General features: G+C 38.5%; 1 protein-coding gene across 4 annotated transcripts in view; it reads right to left on the bottom strand.

Annotated features, from left to right (window-relative positions):
* Positions 1-953: 953 nt before the first annotated feature.
* The window catches only part of LOC110447414 (DNA polymerase kappa-like), a 13,724-nt gene continuing 1,098 nt past the window's right edge, over positions 954-13,579 (bottom strand). For 2 of the 4 annotated variants that reach the window (XM_021493085.1, XM_021493084.1), the window contains 12 exons: positions 10,657-10,812; positions 10,004-10,189; positions 9,302-9,420; positions 8,837-8,989; positions 7,589-8,234; positions 7,103-7,227; positions 5,582-5,748; positions 5,090-5,122; positions 4,577-4,673; positions 3,996-4,167; positions 2,040-3,435; positions 954-1,211 (listed from right to left, as the gene is read on the bottom strand). In XM_021493085.1, coding sequence (XP_021348760.1) covers positions 1,103-1,211; positions 2,040-3,435; positions 3,996-4,167; positions 4,577-4,673; positions 5,090-5,122; positions 5,582-5,748; positions 7,103-7,227; positions 7,589-8,234; positions 8,837-8,989; positions 9,302-9,420; positions 10,004-10,189; positions 10,657-10,786 — 3,333 coding nt within the window. In that variant the 5' untranslated portion in view covers positions 10,787-10,812 and the 3' untranslated portion in view covers positions 954-1,102. Of the gene's footprint in view, positions 1,212-2,039; positions 3,436-3,995; positions 4,168-4,576; positions 4,674-5,089; positions 5,123-5,581; positions 5,749-7,102; positions 7,228-7,588; positions 8,235-8,836; positions 8,990-9,301; positions 9,421-10,003; positions 10,190-10,656; positions 10,852-13,579 lie in introns of all 4 variants that reach the window. The other 2 variants (XM_021493086.1, XM_021493083.1) reach the window with 2 other exon arrangements.

Genomic DNA, 13,579 nt, shown 5'->3' with positions numbered 1-13,579 from the left:
TCTACACCAAATAGGTCATCTTGATGGAGCTGACAATGCACTGAGAAAAGAGTATGGAATAACACCAAATGAGAGAAGGCAAAATCCAGGAATAGCTGGACGAATGTCAGCAGAAGGGATGACAAGTTTGTTTAACAGTGAAAGCAGGATACAAAGTTTGCAGGGTAGTACTTATGGGGAGCCATGAGAATCACACGCTCGTTCGAAGGGACAAGAAGCAGCTAAATTGTGGAGTGAGAAGGCAAACAAAGGCAGTGTTAAAGTTGCTTTGGAGGATGCGGTCAGTGGCAATCACATAAACTGTAGTGCGTGTACCCAGATGCTGTATGTTAATAACTAGTGTCAATAAGATATCAGCCGTACATGGAGACACCACCTATAATGTAGACGGTTCCCGGCTGGGAATTGATCAACCAAGTCGGCACATCTTAGGAGGTAATTGTAGTGGACCGTGTGAACCTACTGAATGGGGATTTTGTCTTGATGAAGGAAAACCGACTCTCATCATAATTATGTACTATGTAGAAGCACGAAAGAAACTTCTTTTAAATTCATAACTGCGTGTTACCTCTGGACAGCGTCATATCCCAGTTATTTCAAAGCAAGCTGTATTCCAAGGGCAAAACAGTGCAATGCTGGCCAGACTTCAATTTTTGAATATTGCCTCTTGAAATTTTATTATCTTTGCAACATGATTACATAACTTAATAATATATCATGTACCTGGGTATAACAGATAATTCACAGAGAAACTGTTTTTTGAGTAGTTTACAAAATATATCTGAGGTTTGTATGTGTAAGTGATGTTTTCTGTTTGCTCTCGACATATACATGTAGCTATCAGTATTTCAGTGTAAAATGTGAATGAAAATAAATCATCACATGAATGCGATTTCCTTGCCACTCCCGGTAGGTACATGGCCTTAATGCTTAACACAGAGAGAAAGGTCTATAATATAATTTTATTACTGAAGTTGTATTTTATACATTGAAATGACACATAGACTTTTCTGCTATAGTCCAAAATGTTCAGTTAAATGTTCTTACATGACTACATAATGGACTGACACAGTCGGGGTGGGATTTCCTTTCCTTGCTAACTCTACCTTTTGAAGAACGAGTCTATACATTGTGTCTTGGCTACAGAAGGTCCACTGTTGACTCTCTTCCTTTTCACAGCTTGTGGAGATGGCACTGTTCCACTGGCCAGTCTAAAACATGAACAATTCATAATTTTAATGCATATCATACATCACATCGTACATGAAATCAATATGTTTTTTCCTTCAGTCTTTCTTTCAGCCGTCTGTTATTTAAAGCATGTACATTTTTATGTATTTATCGTAACATTGGCAGAATTCTTTGAAATTGGCCGCGGTGGCCAAGTGGTTAAGGCATCTGACATTCTGCTACCACTAGCACTTCACCACTGGGTCGCGGGTTTGAGACCTACATGGGGCAGTCACCAGGTACTGGCCGTAGGTCGGTGAATTTCACATGGTACTCTGGCTTTCCTCCACCACCAAAACCTGGCACGTCCTTAAATGATCATAGTTGTTAATAGGACGTCAAACACAAACAAACAAACTTTGAATCAATACCAAGCATTAACAATGTGAAACCAAGACTTGTCATAAATATTACTCTTCGTTGTTAGAAAAGTTCTTTTAAAAGTTCTCTCAATACAAATGTAAGAGTGTATGATCTCCCCAGAACAATATTATTTAGGTATTTGCCTCACCCCTCCTTCTGATTAAATACCTACCTGGGCATGTAAAAGTATTGTTAGATGTAAGGTTCGACCTTCAGTTAAATACTGTATACCAGGAAATTTTCGATTTTTTCACCTTCAGCAATAATGGCTAATTTATCATGATAATGAATATAAGTACACATACCATATATTGTAAATACATTGGAGGTTCGAAATTATCACTGGGCTAATATTACTTTTAACAGGTATATTATATAGAAGAGTGTATGGTCAGCCGTCATCTTTAAACAGTTATATTACATAGAATGTATGGTTTGACCCTCACCGTTTAGTGTTGCCTCTCTGCTCCTGTAACATCTGTGTAATGGTACCCTTAGATAGACACACATCTACATGAGTGTTAAACCCATCCAGACTCGTCCCGGTCTGCTCCATAAAACAAACAGGACAAACCATTTTCTGAGTGTTTGTCAATACCTCTGTCTGGGATATGGAGGCCATGTTTGTCCCTGAACTTTGTATCTGGTCACTGGTCACTTTTACCATGGATACTGCATCAAGTCCAGTCAATGTTTTATAAGAACTGATGTCCTGGGCTTCACTCCCTGCAGCAGATTTGTCATTTTTACAACTAACACCTATTTTAGGACTGCTTGGTTGTGACATTTTTGGTTTTGGTTTCTGTGTGGATGGAGAACCAGACAATTTCCTGACTGTAGTTCTTTTCTTCAAAGAATTTGGAGTTTTTGACAGTTTTGTTTTTTTGTCTTCCTCAGGACGATACCTAGAGCAATCCATGACTACCTTCTTGTTCAGACAGATGTCAATGTGTTTATTAAATTCTGATAAGTCATCACACACAACCTCCTCTCGACACACTGGGCAGTCATAGGGTTTGGGATTGTCTGCCCTTTGTATAAGATAGTCTACCCTTTGTATGGGATTGTCTGCCCTTTGTATAAGATAGTCTGCCCTTTGTATGGGATTGTCTGCCCTTTGTATGGGATTGTCTGCCCTTTGTATGGGATTGTCTGCCCTTTGTATGGGGTTGTCTCCCATAAGAGATTCGTGTAGGTTTTCCTCTTTATCTGCACTTTCACAGTTGTGACTGGCTGGGTCCCACAACAAAGCATCATTAGCACCTTTTCTAAAATCTCCATTTGTTTTCTTGTCATCAACCTTTTCAATGACATTTGGAATTTCGGCTACATTAGTCAAATTTGAAGATTCCGTACAAGATTTATCATCCAAGTTTTCAGATTTCACCAAATTCTTGGAATTCTTAGAAACAGTTGATGTGATGACATCATCAGGTTCTAGGTCTGCTGCGTTTGAATTTTTCTCATATCCTGAATCCTCTATTGTCTGAAATTCAGGCCCACTTGCAGGCTTTAAAACAGGGGAAGACTGCATGGAACTGACACTTGGAGCTATTTGTTCTGACGAATTGTGACAATCTTGATCAACGATTTTGTTCGGAATAGCATGAGTATCATGACATTGTTTGTTGTCGGAGATGTCAGTATCGGCCATCAAACAAGGTAAAATCTCATCAGGAGTGATTTCCTTTTCTGATTTTAACAGAGTCCTTGACCCACAACTTTTGGTAGAAATGGCGTCCTTGGAGCCAGCACGCCCAAGCTGTTTGACAAATCGTGTCAGAGTGTTTTGCTGTTTCTTTTGACACAGATCTTCATTAAGAAGGGAGGACATCCGAACACCTGAAAATAAAAACATTTCTTGTGCAGTTATTAAAAATATATTACAATGAAACAAAATGGCTCTCAGCATTAGGTCAAACAATAGATAATAATGAACATAATGTATGTTTCCGTTATTTGTTTTGTTTGAGCAGAGCACTTTTTTGACAAGATGAGCAGAAATCGGTTTTGCGGGTGATATAACCCAATTTTTTTCACTTTGTTTAAAGCAAAAATTTACATGGACAAAAATTGCCCAAGGATTCTATTTCAATACAAATTCTTAAAGAAACACCTTGCAAGAAATGCAGAAATGACAACTTAATAGTTAATTGGATGATACAGAAGTAAGACTCAATATTCTAATTTTAGCATAAACAATTAGCATAAGATAAATGGGGTGGGCCCAGCTATGCTCAATATACTAATGAGCCTGCATCTGAGTCGGAGGGATTCAGGCACCACACTCTGTATAACATACCCATGAGCCTAAGCTGGATGGGTTGGGGTGCCACACTCTGTATAACATACCCATGTCCCTGAGTTGGAGTGGGTGGGGCACCACACTCTGTATAACATACCCATGAGCCTGAGTCGGATTGGTTCGGGTGCCACGCTCTTTATTTCAGTCTGTAAGAGTTCCTGGGCTGCAGAGAACACCACTCTGAGGTCTGATGTGTAATCTGGAAGTGTGTGTGCTCGAGTCTTCACTTCATATTTAACTGTCTTCAACTTTATGGCTACTGTCTTACCCTACAACAATTCAGGCTACTGTCTTACCCTACAACAATTCAGGCTACTGTCTTACCCTACAACAATTCAGGCAACTTAATGGCTACTGTCTTACCCTACAACAATTCAGACATTTTTATGATCATATCGAAGACACACAAATTTTCGTAAACGATACACTTAAAGAATACAGGACTGAATTTGAGACTAAATTACCAGATATGAAATGAATGTAGGTATTGAAGATAACAGTCAATCTTACAAATTACCAACGAAGTGTTTCAAACGTCCCATTGATCTTGTCATTTCTGGTCCTATGACTGTTTATCTAACTAAATTTTAGCTGAGACGTATTGACTACCCATGTATATCAATATCATATCAAGGTCTTACGACTTCCATCACTGCTGGTAGATCACATAATTCGTACCATGAGGTTTTCCTCCCTGAGGTCCTCACAGAGGGAAACACAAAGCTCCTGACATTTCTTTACCAGCTCTTCAGGTTTACTGATTTCGCCAAACGTTCTACAGCAGGAAATATTACAAAATATAAGAGTTTGATCTTAAAACTTACAACTCAAAAATTCAGTAATGACTAAAGAAAGACACATTACAAAATTTCATATTTATTACAATCACTACAAAAAAAGAAAGAAACAAAGAACACCTACACTAGTACTCCTGTTGTTCCGTTCAAAGAGCCAACGGTTTTTACTAACATCTCTAATAGCAAGGATACAAATGCATGAACAAATATTTTTTTTGTATTACAATGGACTTTACCCAAAGGTTATCTTTTCATTTTTTTTTCTTTCAAAAATAGTGGAAACTTCCCAAATGTATTTCTCCAATGACAAGTGCTTGTTAAAATAACACAAAGCATATTAAATCAGATGAAGTAAGAAGAAGCCAATATATAAGGCGATAACTAAAGTACCAACCTCTCTGTGCTCATACTCTTTCTGTCACTATCTCTGCAAAATAAAGTTAACAGTCAGGACAACCAGGGTCAAGGAAAATCCTTTCCATTAAAGCAGATACACTTCTTAAGAATGAAAGTTCTTAGTGTAAAAAGTAGATCGAGTGTAATTTCTCAGAATTGTAAACTGATTCATTGCAAACATTACAAACAAGCTACCTGGAGTTATACTGGTAAAGTTACATATTAATAAACATCTTAACATCAATATAAATGTATACAGGATTACGGCTTAACATCTCCATTACAAGGCCAGCAACAAATAGTCTAGCTACCGACCGCTGTAGACGAGAGTCAGAACTTTAACTAAAATGGAAGCCAGGTGACTGCTCGGCAATGTAAAATATACCACCAAGCAATTTTCTCATATATAATTTTACAATCACCAAATGTTTGTTTTACTGAAGCCATTGTCAAATGAATGATGATGAACTTCAACCCTGTAATCCTCTACCTTTCCACGTTGATGGAGCCAATCCCCATACAGATCCTCATAAAGTAGTTAAAGGAGATTGGAGAGTATAGGTGGTACAGCAGTGCCCTCTGGTGGTACAGGTCGGAACAGGTATGGACGTTCAGTGCATTTAGCATCCTCTCACTCACCTTGCCAACCCCGCTGATCTGGATAGGGACACAGTAACAGTCGAAACAATATCATGTTGGTCAATAGTAACTCATCAGCTACGAATAAGTATGTCAAGATAATTTAATACTTTTAAGATGATGGGTGAACATCTAGAAGGTTATAGTTTTGCATGCTCTACATAATTTGAGATAAAGGCAAGCATTTCTGTCACTGTGGTCTGTACAAACATATATAATATACCATGGGTACAACTACAATTGTAACAATGAGAAAATATTGATGTTTTATTAAAGGCTGTGATAAAATATTTTTAAATTAAATTAATTGTTGCACTGCGAATATCATGCTGTTCGCGTATACATGTGCTGTGTACGATCACTGTGCCGTCTACCTGTGTTGTTTTTGTACACGTGAGTAGGTTGTCACATGTCACTTGTCTTGCCTTGTTACGTCCATATAAGGTAATTGTTCTAAATATAGGTGTTACCTCGTTTTCGTTACTGGTCATCAGTCCAGGTGTCTTTGTTACATGTTTTGGCGCGGTTTTTAGTATTCATTCATAGACAGAGCTAAAGGGTGGATGTTATTTATATCCAGAAGTTTGAAGTTTTGAAGTCTTTCTCCAGATCTGGTATGTACACATATAGATGTGACAGTCTTATTCTGTAATTGGTTTATGTTAAATTATTATATTAATGAGATTTTGGATAAAGTAGCATTTATTATATAGTGAAATTGTACTTTTTATAAAATTATCAGAATCTGGATCTCACGTACATGTGTATTCAATCAATACATAGATAGCTCTTTTTTGAAGTAATGTATACATGTTTTTATCAACATGATGTAAACTGTGATTTACGTGTCCCTTTACAGAGATTATAGAGTTTAGTTTTCGATTGAGAACGGATACAGACCTTCATTCTGTGTAAGTCCCCGACCCATAGTTGGGGTAGGTATTTTAATATTGTATATGATAATGTAAACAAGTGCTAATTGATAAGGATAATTGTATTCAATATAATTATGTATAAGTAATTTGTGTAAGTAATTTCAACTATTGATTATGAGTAAGTCAGTCATTGTAAAGTTAAAGTATTATTCCTATTTTTGAATAATCTATTGTGTGTGTAGTATCAAATATGTATGCACTGAATGTACATGTTAGGAATTATATGTAAGCGCTGTGTTTCATTATGTTATGTTGACTTTCATTCAACTTTACACAATGTATGTTAAAAACTTTTCTGTTGTCCATTAATCCAAGCTGCTCCCAACCCTGGGAGGCAACTCTACACTAAACAGCACACCAATAAAGCTAACATTTTGTCTACAGACCCCTCTGATGAGCCACTGTCCTGAGACATATTGTCCACTAGGTGATCTTACCTTCCGTGTGGGTAGATCCCTGATGAAGGTCATCACTGCCTCCCTAGTGGGCGTTATCCTGTACTGACCGTTAGGTTTGTTCTTGTCCGAACACACTTTTGCTAGCATCATATTGGGTGCAATTCCTTGAAAAATTGATACTTCTCATTAACAAAATATTCTGTGAAAATAAATCACTTAATTTTTTTTTTATCATCTAGGATTAACAGTTTCCGTATTGGGTTGTATACCATAACAGTGTTAAGATTTCCTGTTTTATAACCATGACAAAGAGACATTGTTTAACCTGTACTAGCTGTTAGATTGGTTTTATGTGTTACCATGACAATACATTGGCTGAGTTTAATTTGTGTTGTGTTTCATTCATCTAATATACTTGTGCTAGCTGTTAGCCTAGTTACTAACCATGATTCTAACCTACTCTATAACTGTTAGTCAGGTGATATGGTCCTATTATGTAACCATGACAATCAAGTGCTGTCTTACCTGCACTAGCTGTAAGCTTGGTTTTCTGTTCAATCCTTGACCTCATTTCCTGGACAGAATCTTCAACAGAAAGGCCAAAAGTCACAACATCATATGGAGGAAAGGGCTTTCCACAAACTGGACAAAGTCCTTCAGTGTGACGACCTCTACTGGTCAAGGTCACTTCAGAGGTACAAGACAACTGTTCTCCTGGCTCAGTAACAAGATGTTCTGTTGGAATTGTGAGTGTATCTATGTGTTCTCCTTGAGATGTTTTATTGTCTCCTGTGGACAACAATCTAGTGTTTTCCTGCTGCTGATCCCCCGTTCTAGATGTCAGAACAGCATCTCGAGCTGCAGTGTTAACATCACACTGACAGCTGCCATCCTTGTTGTCGGAACTACAGCAGAGAAATGTACGCTCAGCCTCTGAAGATTGAATCCGTTTGTCCAGGTGATCTGTGATGTCTAGGTAAGCCTCGTCTAAACTCATGGGGCAGTAATTAGGGTCATAATCTGCCATGACTGACCGGATCTCTCTACTGACTGCTGTGTACTTCTCAAAGTTTGGTTTGACCATCACCAAGTCTGGACAGAGCTTCTTGCCAATAAAACCTGGCATAGCTGCCCTCACACCAAATTTACGGGCCAGGTAGTTTGAGGTAGACTGAAAAATGAAAAAACAAAATGAAGAGTGGGGCTAGCTCACATAGATATACCCCCACCCAAACCTCCAAAGCTGACAAGTATGACTGTTGACCCTTAAACTCTGACTGATGACCACCAAAATCAAATGAAGTGTAAAACTATATATTCCCATATTATCGTGTAAATACAATCTTGTACATACCCTTTTGACAACAGACAGTAGAGGACACAATGACAAATCAATATCTGTACCCCTTTCCCAAGGTGAGGGTAAAAAAAAACATATTTCTAGTTTTGTATTTATGATAAGCTAAGGGGGACTAGATCTTGTACATAGTACATGAGGTATCAAGCTTAAATTATTCATGTTGCATATCATATACCTGGTAGCTTTGCAGGAATGGTTTTCATTTGTAAAACATATATCATAAGAGGGTGGCGTAACACTCATCATGGGCTTGCCAATTTTACAAGTACACATCCTTGTCACCCATGCAAGTCTCAAACTTGTCTGGAAGGGGACTAACAGGAACATATGACTTTGACATTAGCTAAATTTGATGTATATATGAGACCCTTTAATCAATATGGTGTATAAAACTATTGTATTACTGTACACACCAGCATTGAGTTGCCGCCCACAGCCATAGGTTTGTCCTTCAGACTGGGGTCATCCCTCATCTCAACAGCAGCGTAGAAGGCGTCCATGTCTACATGAACGATGACTCGACTTAAATCTCGCTGACCCTCCAGGTCCTCTAATAGCCGGTCAGCCTGTAAACAAACAATCCTGTAATAATCATCAGATAGTTATGATCAGGGAAACCTATACCTTGATTTCTACTGTGTATCATTGATAACTTCATCATGGTTTGAAAGTTTCAAACAACATGGAAATGAGGCCGGAATGATTTCGTTCAACAAACTTGTAAATTTGTAGTTGCATTTTTCACTAGCACGTAATATATAAAATATGTTTACATTGGTGTAGCCAATCCACTTTACAAACCTACTCAAGGCTGAAATAAGTATTTTAGCCACGGTAGTACATACAGTGTTACGGTTGATTCCCCTTGTGTACCATACCTCGAACACTCCCTGACGGATTTGGATGTCGCCAATCTTTCCAAGTTTTGCCATCTGTTCTTCAATTTTTTTGTTTACCTGTTCTTCCTTCTTCTTTTCATTCTCAAAATACTTGGACCCTATTGGAAGTGAAAGTATAGTTCTCGTTTTGAAAATACATAAAAATCACGAAGGTATATTATTATTAGGAAGTGATAGAATCCTTATAATAACCACGCACGTAGGTATCCCTAACATTTTTTTGACACTTACGAAATTAACTTCAGAGTAAGAAGTATTTTTATTGCAAGGTTTGGCACTTGTCGGTATATTTTACAACAGTCCCACTGGTCTACCTTTATCTGATGTGTCCAGATAAAACACTTATCTGTCAAAATACTTTTTAACAATCGTCAAATTTGATACCTTTTCTTAACTAAGACATCAAAAGTGTTCTAAAATCACAACTAAATTTCACAATTGACTCGTTCAATCAGAGAAATTAGAAAAACAATATATGCCAACTTCGGACCTATATTCAGAGAATGGTTCATATAGATTAATAGTGTACGGCCTGCTGATATCCACACAATGGTTCAGTGTTATCTAATATGGAACCCCTAGACCTTATAATCAGGCAGGACTGAACTCTCCAGTGTCTGGAGGAGAGTACCTATATATCGCTGGGTATCAGGTCTTTGTTTCTATCATCGTTTACTACACCTTTTGAGGCCTCCAGGATGACCTGGTTGATTCTGTCCTTGTCCAGACCCTCCATGCCTGCTTTGTTATCATTAAGGAGCATCCGACTCATCAGGCCTCCACCATCTACCCCAGCACTTGTGGTAACTGTCGTAGGTAACTTTACATTCAAAGTACCGCCAGGATTTGGAGGAGCGACATATCCATCTGTTTATATATGTAAAACAAGAATAAACAAAAGCAATGAAACTTCATTATTATGAACTGAGAAAAATCTTAATTACCCTTTTTGCTCAAAGGAATTCCTAGGTCCTAACTTGTTTCCCTAAGCCCTGTATTATCTTTATTAACGAATGTCTATATCAATTTTTCTTAATAACTGACAAGCTGAATGTACCCTGTAATCCTGCTTTATTCACCATTCCAAGAAACAAAGTAATTTTCTCAACCATTGATTTTGTCTCTTCATGTTATTTTTAATCAATTAGGTGACAAAAACGAGGCTAAAAACCAAACAATTTAATCAAAATTTATGATTTATGTAATAAAAAGAAAAAGACTACCACATAACTGTGGCAGGTATTAAAGTAATTCTTATTGAATGTTTAAAATGAATACTAGTACGGTACAAAGAAAGATCTATGCTTTATAAAATATACAGAATAGCCTGTTACCCTTGGGATGTGGCCGAGACTTGGAGGCCGGCAAGTTTGGATCTTCAGTACATCCCCATGATGTGTCCATCCAATTCTCCTCTTCCTCGTCATCTTCTGTGTCATCATCATAGCCTGGTCCTCCCAACATTGTCTCTGTTGATACCTTTTATATCACTTTCATAATGAAATGTGAAGAGAAAATGTATGGGTTGTCTGGAAAAAAATAAAATGAACATATCGATCAGTTGTAATATTCTATTTATGAACACTGGGAAGAGCTAGAAAACTGTTAAATTTATGTTCAGACATTTAGCCATTCACACTCCAACAATAGGCCAAACCAAATAATGATGTGTGTCTTGCAAATATCAGTTTATTGTAGTTACAAGTATACATGGAGTGTAAATGATTGTATTTTCCTTATACCTTTTGGCCTTCAATCCAAATTTAAACATTAGTAATTACAGGGCCAGAATGGGAATCAAATCTGGAAATCCAAAATCTGCATTGTTTGTGGAGACTGCACCAATTGAGCTACCAGATATCAGCCCAGCGGCGTTACACACATCCAACATTCCCAGCCCCCCCCCCCCCCCCCCCCCCCCCCCCCCNAAGACAACACTATTAACAACCAAAGCTTGCGCTGGTGTACCCCTTACCAAATGAACACCCTATTTGTAGCAATGGTTTTGTTTTATCACCGATAGGAAAAATCTGTCGGGACAAACCTGGGCATGCATATCATTAATGGAGTATGAGAACAATTTCATGAATATTTACCCTGGATTGAAACTTTTTCTGGGTCTTTGGACTGAATTTTAGATACATGTAGTTGCCTTAATCAGCTGAGGTACAAATGTATGAGTCCAAAATAACTGATCATCTTCTGCTTGATTCTGGAGAAGGGTCATGGTTTGGTTTACAGGGTTAACCGTCCTATTACTAGCATGGGTATAATGTATTCATGCATGTGGGTTCCGGGTTGTTTCGCCCGAAATCCTGTTCGCCCTAGGTTGTTTCAACCTAAAACAAAAACTTTAGGGCGAAACATTACCGTCCTGTCTCACTTACCTGCGACTGTTCAAAACTTCTCGAACATGTCATTTGTAAACACCTCCTCACGTACTTAGAAAATAACGACATTCTGACGGAAGTACAACATGGATTTCGAACAAAACATTCTTGTGAAACCCAACTCCTTGTCACAACCCAGGACCTTATTTCCCGATTCGACCAAAAGAAACAAAATGACATGGCTATTTTAGACTTCAGTAAAGCCTTTTGACACGGTCCCGCACTGACATCTTTTGTACAAACTTCACCACCATGGCGTTCATCCCGACATCATTCGCTGGATTTCATCATTCCTGCAGAACAGAACCCAACGTGTACTAGTGGATGGGGAACATTCAGCATCAGCGCAAGTTGAGTCCCCCAAGGGACAGTACTTGGACCACTCCTCTTCCTCTGCCACATCAATGACCTTCCAATAGCAGTGAAATCCACCGTCAGGTTATTCGCAGACGACTGTCTCCTTTATAGAACGATAATTAAGAACTGTTCAGGATCACTAAGACTTTCAAGTGGATTTAAAATCATTGGAACGATGGGCATCAGCGTGGGACATGTCCTTTAACACCAGCAAATGTTACATCATGAGGATCCATCGCTCAAAATCTACATCAGCCTTTCGCTACACTCTCGGTGATACCATACTAGAAGAGCTAACTGACAACACATACCTCGGTATCATCTTCAGCAACACCATGAAATCATCACAAATCACCAAACTTTCCAGTTGTGCCAACTCTACACTGGGATTCCTTTGGAGAAATCTGAAGAAATGTCTGACGGATCTGAAATTGTGTGCGTTCAATTCCCTAATTCGATCTGTATTGGAGTAAAGTTCCACCATCTCGGACCCTTACACGGACAAGAACATTTATACCATAGAAAAAGTACAAAGGTGTGCAGCAAAATTCATTCTGTCAGATTACCAACGAGAAAGCAGTGTAACATCCATGCTAAACCGACTAGAACTTGAACCACTGAAAGACAGACGTCATGAACACAGACTAGTACTGTTGTTTAAGATCATCAATGGGCTATAGTAGCCATACCCGCTGACGACTACATCACAGTCAGCTGTACCGACACACGATGAAACAACAGTCAGAAACTACAACAGATATAGTGCAACACTGAAAACTACAGACAATCCTTCTTCCAACGTACATTAACCGATTGGAACGCTCTAAAAGAATTAATCCTCCATCAGCGTAACTACGGTTGACCTATTCCGTAGTAGCCTCAAAAACTAACTTTTACCCCACTCCTCCTCACTGCATGTGATATTCAATTTATGAATATTATCCGGAACCTTACGTCACTAACAGTTGCCATCTAGGCCTGTTATATGCAAATGAGAAATGTGCGGACAGTTTATTTTTAGGTAATAAGCAAGAAATAGAATCCATCCCTGAAGTGAGGTAAGGATAAGGTTATTCAAACCCTCGGGATAAAATATTGAGCAAAAGACACTCGGCAAAGCCTCGGGTCTCCTGCTCAAAATTTTATTCCTTGGGTTTGAATAACATATCCATAACTCACATCAGGGATGGATTCTATTAATCCTGATCACTTGGGGAAACGTTCAACACTTAAAGGCAAAAAGGAGATATTGCCGAGGAAGGCGCTAGGAAACAGAAAGGTCGTTAGCCCTGTTGTTAGAAAGTATACAGTAGAGAAAATATAAACTGATCAAGGTCACAAATGGCAAATGTTGCAAACTTTAAATGCAAAGGCCCACACGAAGCAGGTTTACGGACAACAGCCGTCATGTCACCAATAAGATGTTGACATTCATAAGGAATGTAAATTACAGCAATGTATTAGGGATCAACTGCCCCGTTAACAGGCAGGCGGGAGGGGTCGGGGGGGG

This window comes from Mizuhopecten yessoensis, unplaced genomic scaffold, assembly GCF_002113885.1.
Source record: "Mizuhopecten yessoensis strain PY_sf001 unplaced genomic scaffold, ASM211388v2 scaffold3349, whole genome shotgun sequence".
NCBI lineage: Eukaryota > Metazoa > Mollusca > Bivalvia > Pectinida > Pectinidae > Mizuhopecten > Mizuhopecten yessoensis.
Note: the sequence above shows the minus strand (reverse complement) of the source record. Positions and strands in the feature narration are given on the sequence as shown.